At 38.3% G+C, this 16,283-nt stretch overlaps 1 protein-coding gene across 5 annotated transcripts in view; it reads right to left on the reverse strand.

Annotated features, from left to right (window-relative positions):
- LOC109431007 (adenylate kinase isoenzyme 5) overlaps nt 1-16,283 on the reverse strand; it is a 52,699-nt gene that overhangs the window by 23,564 nt on the left and 12,852 nt on the right. For all 5 annotated transcript variants that reach the window (XM_062849829.1, XM_062849830.1, XM_062849828.1 and 2 more), the window contains exons 3-4: nt 11,153-11,455; nt 96-238 (exon numbers count right to left, since the gene is read on the reverse strand). In XM_062849829.1, coding sequence (XP_062705813.1) covers nt 96-238; nt 11,153-11,455 — 446 coding nt within the window. The remainder of the gene's footprint in view (nt 1-95; nt 239-11,152; nt 11,456-16,283) is intronic.

A 16,283-nucleotide genomic window follows, 5' to 3' on the forward strand; every position in this document is an offset into this window, starting at 1 on the left:
TAAGAGTTGTCAGTTACCACATACATAATTCACGTCACTTTCCCTAACTGTTGATTCGATTCGATCCAGAGTTTCAGAATGCTCCACACACTCACCTTTTCGGAGTACTCCACCACGTCCCGCATGGAACGTGGATACCCGGAGACCAGGTAGGTTTTGGCAGCTGGGGACATTTTCATTTCGAGCATTAACACTTCCGTGACAGTTCTGGACGATAGGTGGGAGAAGTCCTGCATATCTGTTGGAGAATCAAATGAAAAAAAAGGAAGCAAGGATCAATTTTGTGATTAAGTATGTGGAAAGTGGCCTTCGGGATTTTCGATGAATCATGAAGGCTTGGAACAAGCTAAATCTGTGCGGGACTAGTAAATCATTATTTCAAATACACTTTGACGTTATTTTACGTCTGTTTATTTTACGCCGAATTGATTCACGTCCACTTTTTTACGTCCAAAATTTAGATTAACGTCCATTTCAATCATTGTTCTAAATCTTGAATAGTTTTCTAAATATACATGTAATGTTCAGTTAAGTTCGAAAGGACATCAAAGACCAACCAGTGATGGCTCCTGATATCATTATTTTTATGTTCGATGGCAACACTACTGTTCAAACAGAATCATATATTGCTGAATATATACATACATATGAATGGCTGTAATATATCAGGTCAGGTATCGGAAGGTCTCTGCAACTGGCAACACTGCATAATGTCAAACATCGATTAACATGGTTTTCAGAGTGACTCTCAACCAGATACAGGAAAAGATTGACACAACTCTCCGGGGGCAGCAAGCAGGATTCCATGCCGGACGATCTTGTGTAGACCATATTGTCACGCTTCGTATGATCTTGGAGCAAATCAATGAATTAAAAGAATCTCTCTACCTGGTGTTCATTGATTACGAACAAGGTTTCGACAGTTTCAATCACGAAACATGGACACGTTCAATGCTTTCTGTGTTATTCGCTCTTTGAAGGAAGCACGATACTAGACAAGGGACTTGTATGCAACACCCAGTGGCCTAGCCGAAAACTTTTCCTGATAGCTGTGGCGGGAATCGAACCCACGCTCCTCAGCGCGATGCGACTTAATGCTTGGGACACTAGCCGCACGACCATGAAACCACACGTTCTAGGATAATATATCGGTATCGATTGTTCAGTTAAGATTATGTAGAAGTCATCTTTGGCATCATTTTAAAACACATACATTTTTGACGTTATTTAATAACATAAAATTCTTCCAGTAGCTGGCAACACTGACCATGCACATTCAAATATAGCTCCATATCACAGATCGAGTGTGAGATAGGCCATTCGAATATTAGATAATGTTATAGTACACCTCAAGTGCAGTACATTGTTTCACATTGCAATGCCAAAAATATGTAATTGCTGGCAACACTGATCATGTAGATTTAGATAAAGCTCAATATCTTAGATCCGGTGTGAGATACACAATTCACTTATAGTTTTTTAAGTATTAAGTAAGCCATAACGGATTACCAACAGAATTCTTGGCGGTATTCTCATTTGGTCCACAATTCTTTGTGTATCTCTTGGAAAATTTCCATGGCAATTTACGAATGGCATTCTTGAATGCATAAATTTCATGAAATCTCCAGAAATTCCTATAGAGGACCCTTCAGATATTTTACCAAGAATGCTTCTAGAAAAATGTCCATGCTTAAGAAACTCCTCCATAGATTATTTCATAAATTTCTCTAATGAATCTTTCAGATTACCACCCATGGATTTCACACTTCCGAGCAGCGTTTTATTTTTAGAAAATGAAAAGTCCAGAACTATTTCAGGAATTTCTCCAAGGATTCTGCGAATATTGTTTCAGAAATACTCTGCCTCTTAAGGAACTTATTCCTCCATAAATTTTCCAAAGAATTTCTATGGAGAACCTCTTGAAATTATTTATTTATAAGAAATTCCATAAATTAAGTCACGCAAAAAATGTTCATTTTTAACCCCCGTCTCCCCTAAGGCACACTCTTTTTATAGGACCTGAACAAATCACACTTTTCGGAACTCCTCCCTCATCAAAGCGTTGCGTAACTTATAGTCGTTCCCCCTTCGGAAATAAATCCAGGAATTATATTTACATAGAAATCCCAAGGTTCTTTTAGGAATTCCTACATCGGTTGCTTCGAAAAATCCTTCAGGGCTTCTTCTATAAATGTGTTCACGGAGTGTGATTTCTGCAAAAAATCATATAGAGATTCCTTCATTAGTTCCTCCGAGTATTCCTCCATGTATTTCAGCAGAAACTCTTCCTGAATTTCTTCCAAGCAAACAATTAGGAATTTTACTCGGTTTCTTCAAGAAGCTTAGAAATATCTTCAGTAACAATTCCTAGAAGTTTAACACACATTCCTTTGGAAATTTCCAGAAATTACAGAAGTTTAAATATTATTCCAGACATTGTTTCAGGGATTTCTTTAAAAATATCTGGGAATTCTTTCAGAACATCCTCAACGAATTTTGATAAGAGATTTCTCTTGGATTTTTTTTCTAAAAAATGTGTCAATAAATCCTTGTATAAATTCCACCAAGGGTTTCTGAGAGAGAGTTTCCAAAAATTTCTTTAGCGACTCTTTATAGAATTATTTTAGAAAATTCCTTGGGATTTCTTCAGGAATTTGATAGACAATTTATTCCATAATTTTCCCGAGTAATCTTTTAGAAATTCCTCCATGGATTCCATCAAAAACTTACTAAGGAATTCCTTCTGAAATATCACTTGAGACTCCTTCAGTAGTTTTTTTTACTTATTCGTTTACTTGGAAGACTCATTTTCAGTAGTTTAAGGTTTTTTTTCATGAATGCCAGTAAGAGATTAACGGTTAAATTTCCAACCGATGAAATGCCTAGGTTTCTTTTTGGAATTCATCATGTGGTTCGTTCAGAAATATTTCCTGGAATTCCTTTAGAGATTCCTCCGCAAATTCTTTGAGATATTCATCCACAGATATTTACAGAAGTATTTTACGAAATTACATAAAACATGTTGAAGTTATTCTTCGAGGCTTACCTGAAGGAATTTCTATAGAAATATTTAAAAATTTCCGGTTAAGATTTAATTTCATTGAAACAATTTCAGAAACAATCGTTGGAGGAACTCCTGCAGTTGTTAATTTCAATAACAGAGGGGTAGGAAAAAAAAAACTCCTGAGATGGCTATGGAGGAATTAGTAAAAGTATTTGAGGAGAAAATTTTGGAAAATTTTAGGGAAAAAATCCTGGAGAAGTTTCTGGGAAAATCCCTGATGGCATATTTGAGGAATTTCTAAATTAAATTATGAAGTAGTTTCTGAAGGAAATTTTGAAAGAAATTCTCCGGGAATCCGTGCAGAAATTTCAGACAAAGGTATTTTTGAATAAATCTCCAAATGAATTTTTGAAGGATGATTTGGAACAAGCCCTAGAAGAACTTCTGGAGATACTTCTGTTCACCCAGAAGTTTGAATGGAATTAGTGCATAAAATTTCCTAATACAATTTCCCTAGAGGAGCTTGTGAAGTATTCTTGAAGGAATCGTCAAAAGAAATTTTAAAAATATTAATATTATTTTTCAAGGAATCTTTAAAGCAATTCCTGAACAACTGGAGAATGCTGTGCAGTAATTCCAAGAAAAATTTTTTGAGATATTCCTGGAGAAACGTCAAGAAATGAATCCTGAAGTGATTTCTCAAAGATCTCCTGAAAGAATCTTTGAAGGGACTTTTTAAGGGTCACCGGAAAAAAAAAATCCGAAAGAATCCCTGAAGGAAGGATTCCATGATTCTCTAGAGATGTTTACGATCCCACCCGTGCAGGAATATCTGAGGATCTTCTAGGAAGCCCCTTGGAGGAATTTCCCGCAGAATCTATTGAGTATTTTCTGGAGGAATTCCTGAAGAAACACCTAAAAGAATCCCTGGATGAATTCCTGAAAAGAATTCTAATAGAATTCCAGCAATAAATCAGATTTTACCATGACAGTACAATGGTCTAAAATGAGTTTTAAAAAAATATCCTTTGGAGACACGTGCGATGTTGTGAATTTCTATCTTGAGGAATCCTTTAAAAATGTCCTAGTAAACGTCCTCAAGTATGCTCTCTAAAATGTATAAGCTTGATGATGATTTTTTGGAAAAATTTCTGAAATAATGTTTAAATTAATCTCTGAAGTAATATATTTCTGAGTGATTCACGGGAATCCCTTGAAGGCGTAAAAGAAGTAATCCTTGGAAGAATCCTGAAAAACATTCCCGGTGGATTCCCGAGAAAATCTTTAAATAATTCTCTAGAGAGAAATTCTTGAAATAATCTATGGAGGAATCTTAAAAACAATCTGTCCTAAAAAACAATCATTGATTTCCGAGAAGGATCATTGAAGCAATCCCTTTTGCATGAATGCTGAGGAAGTTCTAGATCCTAAACTATCCTTGGAGTAATCCATGAAAGAATTCTTTAAAAAGAATCCCAGAAGGATTACCCGGAAAATCCTTGAAAAAAAAAAACAAGATCATGGATTGAATTTCAGGAATTCAGAAATCCCTAAATAAATCCAGGGCAGAAATCCGTAACGAAACATTCTAGGGTGAATTCCTGGGGTACTTCCTAAAGACCCCTAAAGGAATCATTGATTAATTCTTGGAATGAAAAGGTATAAAATAATATTAAAAAAAATCTGAGGTGAAACCATCGATGAACACCTTTAGGAATTGTGAAAAAATATTAAAAAAAAAACCGCGGTTCCCTGGAAAAACGGTCTTATTCACAAACTCTGCTAGTACAACCTCCCGGTGTACTTGGTGAAAGTAGTTTCCGATTATCTTGATGGTAGTTCGTCCCAAGTCTGTGTTGGTGGTTCACTGTCAGATCCATATCCGATGTCCGCCGGCGTCCGCCAAGGAAGCATTATTGTTCCCTTGCTGTACAGCCCGTACACTTCTGACGTTCCTCCTCTTCCGGGCAGAGGCACCTTGTCGCAACTCTGATCGTCTTAAACCATCCACCAAAATCAAGATAGAGAACGTAGAAATTGAATGAGTCAAAGAGGTTCACTATATTGGGCTTTTTGATCAAAGTTGATTAGAATCGAGCCCTGAAGAAGGTCCGATGCAAGGACCGAAACGTCAGCGAAGATTAGGTTGTAACCGTTCGTCGAATTCGCTTGAGTGAATCTGAAAACTCGGTGGTTTTTGCGCCACTCTCGCGTACGAGAGACCACCAGTTCACTTTTGATTTACCCGACTAATTAGACGACTCTACTCTCAAGGGCTTTCTCGAACGACCGTGGCTCGACTGAAATCTCCAAACGTACTAGAACTTATTCACAAACATTCAAACTAAATCAATGACGGAAATCTACTCAAAAAGATCATAAAACTGAATGAAAAACAAGAACAGATAGAGGTCGATGAAGTGAATTTATTAAAACAGACTAAGGAAAACTTAAGGAACAACAAACAATAGAATTCGTTTGAAATGTATATTATTTTCACAAAAACTCGTCAAGTGTGTGTGTGTATTGTGTGTGTGTATGATCATGGCCATGAACTGAAAAACGTACCTGCGCAGGCTTTGTTTGTCGTCGATGCTTTCTCGTGGCCAATCGTCAACGTTGGGTAGCTCTCCTTTATATTCGCCGGATTAAAGGTGCGGAGGGGAGTCGGCGGTCCGGTACTCTGCCCGATCATGCGTCAACCGCACGCAGGTAGGCCGGAAGTTATCCCCTTTATTCCGTTTGACTGCCATTGGTTGGCGGGCGAGGAGGAGCACCAGTAGAAATGGCTTGAAGCCCGAAATAAAAAGCGTCTTTGGACGCTGAGGTTTTTAAAACAACAAATAAGCGCCCAGGGAACAGAGTGTCTGCCCCTGGCGACAAAATCCACAATTTCAAACTTTACAAAACTAAAAAGTGGCAGAAGCTCGCCGAAGTTCACTTCTGTTCTCCAGCTGACTATAACTAAAAGTGATCGAGTCAAGTCTAATTCTCTTGTCAAGTAAATTTCCCGCTACTGAAGCAGTCGTCTATTCAATCTACAAACTATTATTTACAAGTGTGCCAAATTCAATCGCACATAGCCGCAAAACTATTTTACGCCATCGAAAAAGTCCTATAAGATACACAACATGAATCGTCATTAACTTAGCATAGACACAAACCTTACATGAAACGGATAATCTCTACTAAATGAAACGGTTCAAACTCAAAGACAAATTCAACGAATCCAATTTAAATTAGATTTTACTTAAAAAGATAAAAACGTCAAAAGCCACAAATTAACTATAATAATAATGAAAACTAATAATTAAAAAAAACAAATTTTAAACTCAAAATCGAAATATTCCAAAAATATAACAATTTAATCTAACTGAATTCAAACTTTATTTTACTTAAAAAGAAGAAAAACGTCAAAACGTTACAAGATAGAACCAACGCTTTCATTTAAGACTGCACAGCCGAAAAATTACGTTTCGTAACACCAGCTTTCGTTCTCAACAGTCAGATATAGGCGAGTTCGGTGAAACTGGCAACACTGAGTGGAAGAGCAAAGAAGAGAATTTGATTGGAGGGAAACAGTTGTTGATTGAAAAGCTAACAGCATGCATAAGTGTATCATGCAGTTCTTGTAGATGAAAATCCTAAATACAAAGATGAGCGGAAGTTACTTATGTTAATTCGACTACGCGCTTTGTTTTTTGACATCAGTTACCGCAAAGTTTTATTTACGTTAGCTTATTATGATCATATTATTTACTCGATTTTTTTAAATAAATAGCAGCGCCATCAAAGGAATATGAAATGCATTGCAGTAAGAAGGCTTTCCATCACAATTCATTTAGTTTCACTTTGACAGATTTCGCTGCCCGATTGACTCACTTTCACACAATCATTATTAAGGATTTCTATTATTTTTTTTCCCCATTTTGTTAGGGAAATTAAGCCACTGCTTCCAATAAGCTGATTTTTTAATGCATATAGGATAGGATATCTAATTTCTGATACTCATCTGGTAATTCTTTCAAGAATTGCTGTAGGATTTCCTGCGGTAAAAGTTTCGTTAGGAATATCTCTAGAACTTCATTCAGAAATTTCTTGAGGATTTAATTCAGGCATTGCTCGAGAAATTTCTTCCACAATTTTTTTAACCCAGTTGTAACTAGCTGCCGGCCAACTACTAACCCGTACAAGCTAGCAGCAGCAAGAAACTCCTCGAACTGGGTCTCAGATTCGGCTTACTACTGGGTGATCAAGGGGACGCGTGACAAAGTATGAAAACTCCGGAATTTTCATGTTCTTTCAACAACATTTATTTGCCCTATTCTGTGGCGTGTGGGTGTGGGGTTCACATTTGGTGTGGAGTGTATGAGAGGCGATCGATCGTTCTGTTACTCACTGTTGTACTCCGACGTTGGCCCACACGGTTACGCACGATTGCGATAGCCCTACCGTGGGGCCGGAATCTCGCCGCGGGGCGGCTCGGGGATGTCCATTAGTATGGGACAAACATCAAATTCTCGCTCCAGTCGACTTTTTTGATGCCATTTAGGTCCCATATGAACTGTGCAAAATTTCAGCGCAATCGGTGATACTATAATTTAGCGCAAGCGGTTCAAAGTTTTCATAGGATTTACTATGGGAAAAGTTACACTTTCAATCAAAAAATCCCAGAGGTCACCCCTTGTCTCCTTAATTCAAATCGATCAACGTTTCTTGTAGAAAAATCATTTGTGAAACTTTCCTTCGAAGACCGCAAAACGATAGGATGCTTGTGGAAAAAGTTATTGATTTATTACCGATTAGTGATCCAACGAACGGCTTTTTGTTTTGTTTTATCAGCAGCACTGTAGCTGCTGCCTTGGCTGCTGCTGTTTCTGGGGGTGGTGATGCCTCCCGCCACCCCACGCAACAACGGCAGCAGCAGTGCTGCTGATAAAACAAAACAAAAAGCCGTTCGTTGGATCACTAATCGGTAATAAATCAATAACTTTTTCCACAAGCATCCTATCGTTTTGCGGTCTTCGAGAGAAAGTTTCACAAATGATTTTTCTACAAGAAACGTTGATCGATTTGAATTAAGGAGACAAGGGGTGACCCCTGGGATTTTTTGATTGAAAGTGTAACTTTTCCCATAGTAAATCCTATGAAAACTTTGAGCCGCTTGCGCTAAATTATAGTTTCACCGATTACGCTGAAATTTTGTACAGATCATATGGGACCTAAATGGGATCTAAAAAGTCGACTGGAGCGAGGATTTATTTTTTCCATACAAGCGTGTCCCATACTAATGTCCATTGGTCGGGAATGGCATCAGAATCTGTCCAGCGGCTTTGCTGGGGTCGTAGGCGAATGCAGGCGTCTCCTCTCGTTGACAAAATCGGCACGGCCCAGGACGAGACCGGAGTGACCGTGCCGAGAGAGGCCCTCCTGGGTAATTAGGGCCAGAGGCCCGAGGGATTCGTCCGGAATCGGACGACGGGGTGTCCTTGGCATTTAGACTCGGAAGCCATTTTGACCTCCGAGCCGACCCGTGTGAGGACCGTATTTTAAAATACGGCAAGAGGTCCTAGAGGAAATATATTGTTCCGTCAGGATAGTCGGAAATTTTTGATAGGGACCAAATTACCTGAACGGGAGTAGGCCGCAATCCCGGTATCCCTCATAAAAGGGGGGGGGGATTAGAAAAACCACCGCGGACACTACTTTTCAACGATCACGAAGATCGATATGACTCACACGGACGCCTGAATACTTCTGCCAAAAAATCTTCAATTTGGAAGATGGCAGCGCCCATGGGACAAAATTCACGGCCATGACACCCATAAACATGAAAATCACGATGGCCATACTCTACCCCTTCAGTAATGCTAGGTTTTAATATTGGTAGCGGAGTAACCCTCTCAGTCGTGTGGGACCTTCTGACATTTACATTAAAAAAACATGAAATTTCTGCCAACATTCGGCTCATACAAACACAAAAATCTATGGATGTAACCGACAGGTTACACAGTCACACAGTTATGGAGGAACTCCTTCTGCAGTTTTAGTAAAAAAATCTCTAGAAATTCCTCCTCGAATTTGTAAAGCAGTTTTTTAGGAATTGTTCCAGAAGATTTATCTAGAAGTGGTTTCAGTTCATTTTTTTGTTGTGATTTAAGCCACTGCGATTATTACTTTGATCTATTGTGGTTTACTGTTTAGTTTCGCATTTGTTCCGAGCGACGAGCCACCATTTAGGGTTGACGCCGTTTGCTGATTATGCGAAGTACCTCAATCTGGGATGATTTTTAGGATAAAATCAACCATCAAATTGAGATTTCAATAGGATTTAGAATACCCTTGTTGAAACATTGTCTTCTACACACAAAAAGTGCTTCAAAAAGGCTTGAATACTGGTTTCTAAAGCAGATTTTTCGTGAGTTTTTGTAGGAGTTTCTTCAGCAGTATATTTTCTCAGAGTTCTGTCGCGAATACTCACCTCAAAGAGGTGGGTGATTCGTCTATGAGTTCCTTCAGGGAAGAATCGAAATCATTCAGGAGTTGTTTCTTCTTCTTCTTCTTCTTTTATGGCTCTACGTCTCCACTGGGACTTTGCCTGCCTCGCTTCAACTTAGTGTTCTTTGAGCACTTCCACAGTTATTAATTGAAGGGCTTCCTTTGCCTGCCATTGCATGAATTTGTATATTGTGAGGCAAGTACAATGATACACTATGCCCAGGGAGTCGAGAAAATTTTCCCGACCGGAACGGGAATCGAACCCGCCGTCTCCGGATTGGCGATCCATAGCCTTAACCACTAGGCTAACTGGAGACAGGAGTTGTTTATTTCGTTTGAATCAAATTACTTGTTGCTCAACTTGCTTTGTGAAGATTATCTTGGATAAATTTCCAGAAAAAAATCCGAAAGAATTCAAGAAAAAAATCTTGGAAGAATTTCTACAGGCACTCCTGGAGGAACTTTTTATGGAACTCCGAAAGATTTTGCTGAAAACAGTTTTGAAGTATTTTTCTCTTCAATTTACTTAGCCCGCAAGAACTCCTGAAAAAGATTTTTGTGGGGACTTCTGGAAGAATTCCCCAGAAGCCAGAAGAAATTTTCAAGAAATTTCTGTAGGAATTCATGGACGAGTTTGTAATAGAGCTTCTAAAGGAATTTCTAATGCAATTTCTACTTTCAATATTGAGTGAACTTCTATAGCAATACTGGAATTCCTGCATTAACTCGTTGAGGAATTTGTAAATTATTTGACGATTTTCGGATGACAACTTCAAGGAATTATGGAACTTCTTGAGAAATTCCTTGAAAAAACCACAATGGACATCTGATAGAAATTTGTAAGGAATATTTAGACTTTCTTTTGATGAATTAGAGCATCCGAAGGAATTCTTCGAGGATCATTCAACGAATTTCTTGAGGGAAAGAAGTCTTTTAGAAGCTCATGGAGATTTTCCTGAAGAGATTCCTAGAGATGGAGGACTGGCCTGGAGAATTATTGGTAGAATTTAGTTCGGCATGATTCAAGTATCAAGTTTGAAATCATAACAGACATTCTATCGTGATGTTCCAACAAAACACATTCATCAACTCAACGCGTACAAATGATCTTGGCTGCATTCATTACAATGATTTCTCCCCGCGTCGTTGCTCGTATGGAAATCAAGAGCCATCCAGTTAATGGCCGTACAAACTATATTATTTGACCTTAATTAATATTTCAGTTCACTATCAACAAGCCTCAGCCAGCAGTCACGGGGATGCAATAGGCGGGGAAGGAAATCAAGTCGTATCGAAAATCGATGGACCCAGACAATCAACGGACAAACAAGGTTGTTGTGTGTGGATGTGCATATGTGGGAACGATTCGATCGTTAACCAGACACAATGCAATGTTGGCAATATCGAATTGCTTGCAAAGTGGGGAATTATTCACTTGCCGGTCATCGATGTCACGCCGTTTTAAGGATATCCATAATTGATGCATTGGAAGACTGAAAGTTTTGCTGTTGTCGGTCATATTAAAGAATAACTACAGCTTGCCTCAGTACTAGTAGAAGTTATTACTCATTCAATACATCACCAGTAATGATTATGATTTTATGAATGAGTTGGTTGAATGTACGAAGATTGCATTGTACGTAAACTCACCGTTCCCGATGGCGTATTGCTGCAGCAGGTCCATCATGTTGATGTGGGTGACCCCGCGGCGCTCCTGCATAAGCGAGTCGCAGTGGGTCACTTTGCCACTACCGGGGCCACCGAGCACGAAGATGACCGGGACCTTTGGCGGGTCGAATTTGACTTTGCCGGTGTTGTGCATCGCGGCGCCGGCGTTGATCGGACTGCCCCCACCGAGCGTCGGCGAGGGAACGATGGCCGAACGGGTGTCGCCGCCTCTTCCGCCGCCTTTCCAGTCTGACTCGTCCACCTCCTGTGTGGTGTTGCTTTTGTCTGGACGGGGGAAGAAAAGTGAGACGCGTTAGTTTATAGTTGCAAGATCATGTGACATTAGTGCATATTATTATATTAAGTGGTTATAGGTAGTGTGACTTGTTGTATTTTTGTCAATTTTCTTTGTTTCTTGTTCATTTGAAACTGAATTTTATTATAAAACTCCTTGTATGAAAGAAAAGAAAGCTTTCAACGAGAAAGCTAAACCACGTAGACCGAATTTTGCCCATCTCAGACCCCCTCCTCCCTAGTAGACTTTCTTCCATACAAAAATTTAGAAATTTGTATGGAGCGTAGACTTTGGCCAGACCTCACTCCCCCCAAAAAAGTCTTCGTGGTTTATGAACGGTCCCTAATGATGAGGGGAACATGATCCAAAATGCGCTAACGATAATTTGATCATTGCTGTTGGTGAACGATGTCAAGATATGTGTTAGAAAAAATATCCATCTAATTTTATTATCAGCCATGTGTTTCCAACAATGAGACTGTGAAACACAAGGAGGCACACGGTTGTTATTGACTATGCTGCCCATGTTAAGTGCAAGCACCTCGGGCAGCACACACGTGGTGGTACACAAATTATGCCACGCAAAAGATGATCATTTTCAACCAACTTACCTCCACCAACTTGAAAGAATCTTTTGTAGACTTGCTGAAACTGGGAAGAACCCTTGGAAGGTTTTGTGGAAGATCTAGGAGGAAATTTTGGATGAATTTGTCGTATCAATTTATCGAGGAATGCATGGAAGATTTTCTGGACGAAGTCCTGGAAGAATTGTTAAAGAATATCCAGGATTGTTTGAGGAAGGCTGCATTGTTGTTGAACTGTTCCAGGAATTACTTTATGGATTGCACAAGAAATGTCAAAGATCTAGGAGTTCTTGAAACACTCCTCAAACAATCAATCCCAAAATTACTCTCGGAATTTTCCTACAATTTCCTCAAGAATTCCTTCAATCAATGCTCTAGGAATTGCTCCAAGTTTTCCGGGAATACTTTAAAGAGCTTATCCAGACGTTTTTCCACAATAATGTTGCAAAATCTATAAAAGAACCGTCAACAAATTCTTCCAATGCTTCCTCCAGGAATTTCCCCTGGGATTTTTCTAATAGTTTCTCCACGTTTTTTTTCCAAGGGTACTTGCTAAAATTCTTCACAGTAAATTACTGTAAATTTTTCCAAATCTTTTCCACATAATTGCTGAAGGAATGTTCTAAGGCGTTCCCCCCCTCTCCCTCCGCAGACTTTTGTCCATACAAAAATTTGAAAATTTGTTTGGAGCGTAGACTTGGCCAAACCCCCCCGTTCCCCCCTCAGAGTCTACGTAGTTTATGGACAGGCCCTAAGGGGTTTTCAAAGAAACCTTCCAAAATTCCCCCCGAGATTTTTTTAAAAGTTTTATCCGTGAAATCTTTCTAAAATTCCTTCTAGAAAGCATTAAATAATCCTACAGAAATTCTTTCAGATTATCTTCCAACTATTACAAGCAATCCATCAGAAAGTTCTCCTTGGATTTTCTAGGAAATTTCCAATACGAAAAGGTCCTGACCTACCGGGAGTCGTACCCATCACCTTCATTATGATCTTGCTGTACATCCACGCTTTTACAGCTATGTCTATATGGGCCCTGTTCTTGACTAGCTCGTAGTTAAATTCTGTTGTACACTAAGGACACTTGAAAGCAGAGCCTATGCTCCATTCCCCAACCCAAGTATAAAAAAATATGCGATTTTTGACGCGATATTTTTCAATTCGTATGAAATTTTGTTCATACGCTGGTTGTCGTGAATCATTAGCTTTTACATCAACATATACCTATTTTTTCACCTTGCTTTCGGAATAGTCGTGTGAAAACAACCTATTTTTCTTTTTCTAAAAATTATAATTGGAATAATATTTTTCTTAAAAAAAAAAAACAGTACGTGTAATTAAATCTCCACGATTAGAAATTGATTCAGTAGGTCATAATCCATTCAATACAATTGCCGATTTTAATAAGCATATGCAAAATGTTAAATGATAAAACCAAACAGTTTATTTTTTTTGAAAATATGTTTTTTTTAAATAAAATCTTATTTTTATGAAACACTTCATGTGCTACGGAAATTTGTACGTTAGATATGGAATCAGTAATTAAAAATTCTATAAATAAAATTGAACATTTTCATGGATATGTGCAAAATTGTAAATGATTAATTAAAAAAGTCTAATCTCCATGAAAATGTTATATATTTTTTTTATCCAAACCTTATTTTTCTCCGAAACTGTACGTGTTACAACAACTCTAAGGTTAGATATGGAATCAAACGGTCGAAACCCATTGAATACAGTTTCAAATTTCGATGAGCATATGTAACATTTTGAATGATAAGTTAAATTAGTTTATTTTTGATAATAATATGTTTTTTTTAACAAAACCTTTTTTTCCAATATATGTGTAAGTGTAACATAAATTCTAATGTTAGACATAAAATCAGCAGATAGATATCCATTAAATACAAATGAACATTTCAATGTGTATATAAAAAGTTCTATAACTATAAGAAGTATATTTTCCATGAAAAAAAAATATTATTTTGAATAAAATCTTTTTTTTAAACTGTACGTTCTCAGGGAAGACATAGAATCAGAAGGCCAAACTTTATTAAATTCACTTGCTTATTTGAATGAGCTTATGCAAAATTTTGAAAAATTATGTAAAATAGTTTATTTTTTTATGAATATATTTTTTTCATGTAAAATCTAATTTTTCTATGAATTTCAAATAATTCTACGTACATGTGTACAGATGGGTAAATTATTGATTAAATTGGGAAAAAATCCACAGCTCATGTGAGATTTGAACTCACGACCCTTATTCGCTAGACAAGTGCTTTACCAACTAAGCTACCGAGCCAATTAATGACCCGGCAACTTAGTTGTCATAAGGTTCAATTCTAATCTCATCGATCTATATCATCTTCCCCTAAACCGCAAATATAACCATCTCTGTTGTACATATGTACGAAGAGCGAAAGCGATTTGTTTATTGTTTGAAACTGTTTGCAACAGATTGGCAATGAGGCATTAGGCGAGGTGCAAGAATAAACGCGATCATTATTGGTCGGTGCTAAGGTGCAACATTACTCCAATCTCCACTTTCTCGAACCTGCCTTTCTCTCCAAGCATGGTACTCATATTAGTCCATAATATTATATTATGATCGGGTGCAAAAAGAGTATCTCTGTGCGGATGGTACGGTACAAGATTAATTCTACGACAGGGTTTTCAGTCATATGGAGGCTTTGGCCGTTACAAACCAGATACGTAAAAAACATTGCCCTTTCTTCAACAGAAGCAACACAGAACAGTTTGAGAACAATTTATAACAGTAATTCTTAGATAAACTTCGAAGGTACATCTTGTCAGTTAACTATATTTCATAATTTGGAATCAGCAGACGTTTAAGCGAATTAAGAATGAGCATGATCTTCCAGCGAAATTTATCAAATGGTGCGACGCTGGTTGGCTCAATATCAAGTGGTTAGAGACTGATTGGCTCAATGTAACACTTGATGTATTGCAGGCGAAGTATGGGTAAAAACTTGTGCGTGTTTGAATGCCATTGCTAAAGAAGTTCGGATTCGGAAACGGAGCGAGAGTGTGGGGAATGTGCCGTCTGTTTCGCGTTTTCACGTAGAACGGTAGTAAAGTTGTTGTAAAGGCGCTATGACTGCAGTTTTCTTTCGTGTTTTTTTTTTACGTATGTGGCTATGAAAGTACCGTCATGTCATCAGTGATTCGCGAGGGATAACAGAATCATCCCGCGTGGCTTAACATTCATATTTTTGTGGGAGCTAAAGTGACGTATGTTCAAATGATGACTGACTGCAAGCACAACGGTGGCGAGACGAGGAGGAAGCCTGACTGCACAGTGCACAACGAAGACGTTCCCATGGTGATGGCAGCGCTACCTTGGATTGGATGGATTCCGGTGAGAATGTTCTGATTACTTTTACTTTTCAAAATGAACTAAATACGCGCCAGTTTCAAAGATTTTCTTTGAATCAGGAAGTGTGTTTGCATTATCATTGTCCAAATGACAACGGTAATGTACACATGCGGGGCTTATTGTAAGTGAAAGTGACTTCTGAATGGACGTGTCTCTCCAGCCATTCTGAAATGGGTCTCTGAATCTGCAATAGAGCTATCACCTTCTAACTCCCGGACTAAAGCTTTTTGCAATAGTATCAAAATGATATTGCAGAAAACTTTCTTCCATAATACCACTGCCGGACAGTGGGGGTTAGTTGGATCACACACACACACACACGTAGTGATTAGTGGGAAATTGGAAGACGGAACCTTTTAAGAATCTCAGAAGATATACCCGAGGGAAATTCTGAAAGAACCTCACGAAGAATCTCAGATGAAGCTTCCTGAGGAATCGTAGCAGAAAATTCTAAAGGGATTCTAGATTAAATTTGTGGAGAAAACAAGGATAAATTTCCTGGTAAAAATTGCTTGGTTAATCCATAAAAATTCCTAAAGAAATCCCGGAATGAATTTGTAGAGAAATTTCGGATGGAATTTAGAAGGACTGTAGGAACTCCTGATGTAATCTCAAAATGTATGCCTTAAGAAATCCCAGAAAGGGTCCCTGGAAGAATCCTGGGAGAATTCCTCGAGAAATCTTGGCAAGAGCTCTTGAAGGAATTCCAGACAGAACCTCTTTAAGAATCTAAGAAGAAGCTCCTGGAAAACCTCAAAGGGGTCTTCTTAAGAAATTTCAAATGAAATGAAGTCCTGGAAGAATCTCTTCAAGCACTTCCAGGAAATCCTAGAA

Source organism: Aedes albopictus, chromosome 2 (assembly GCF_035046485.1).
Source record: "Aedes albopictus strain Foshan chromosome 2, AalbF5, whole genome shotgun sequence".
NCBI lineage: Eukaryota > Metazoa > Arthropoda > Insecta > Diptera > Culicidae > Aedes > Aedes albopictus.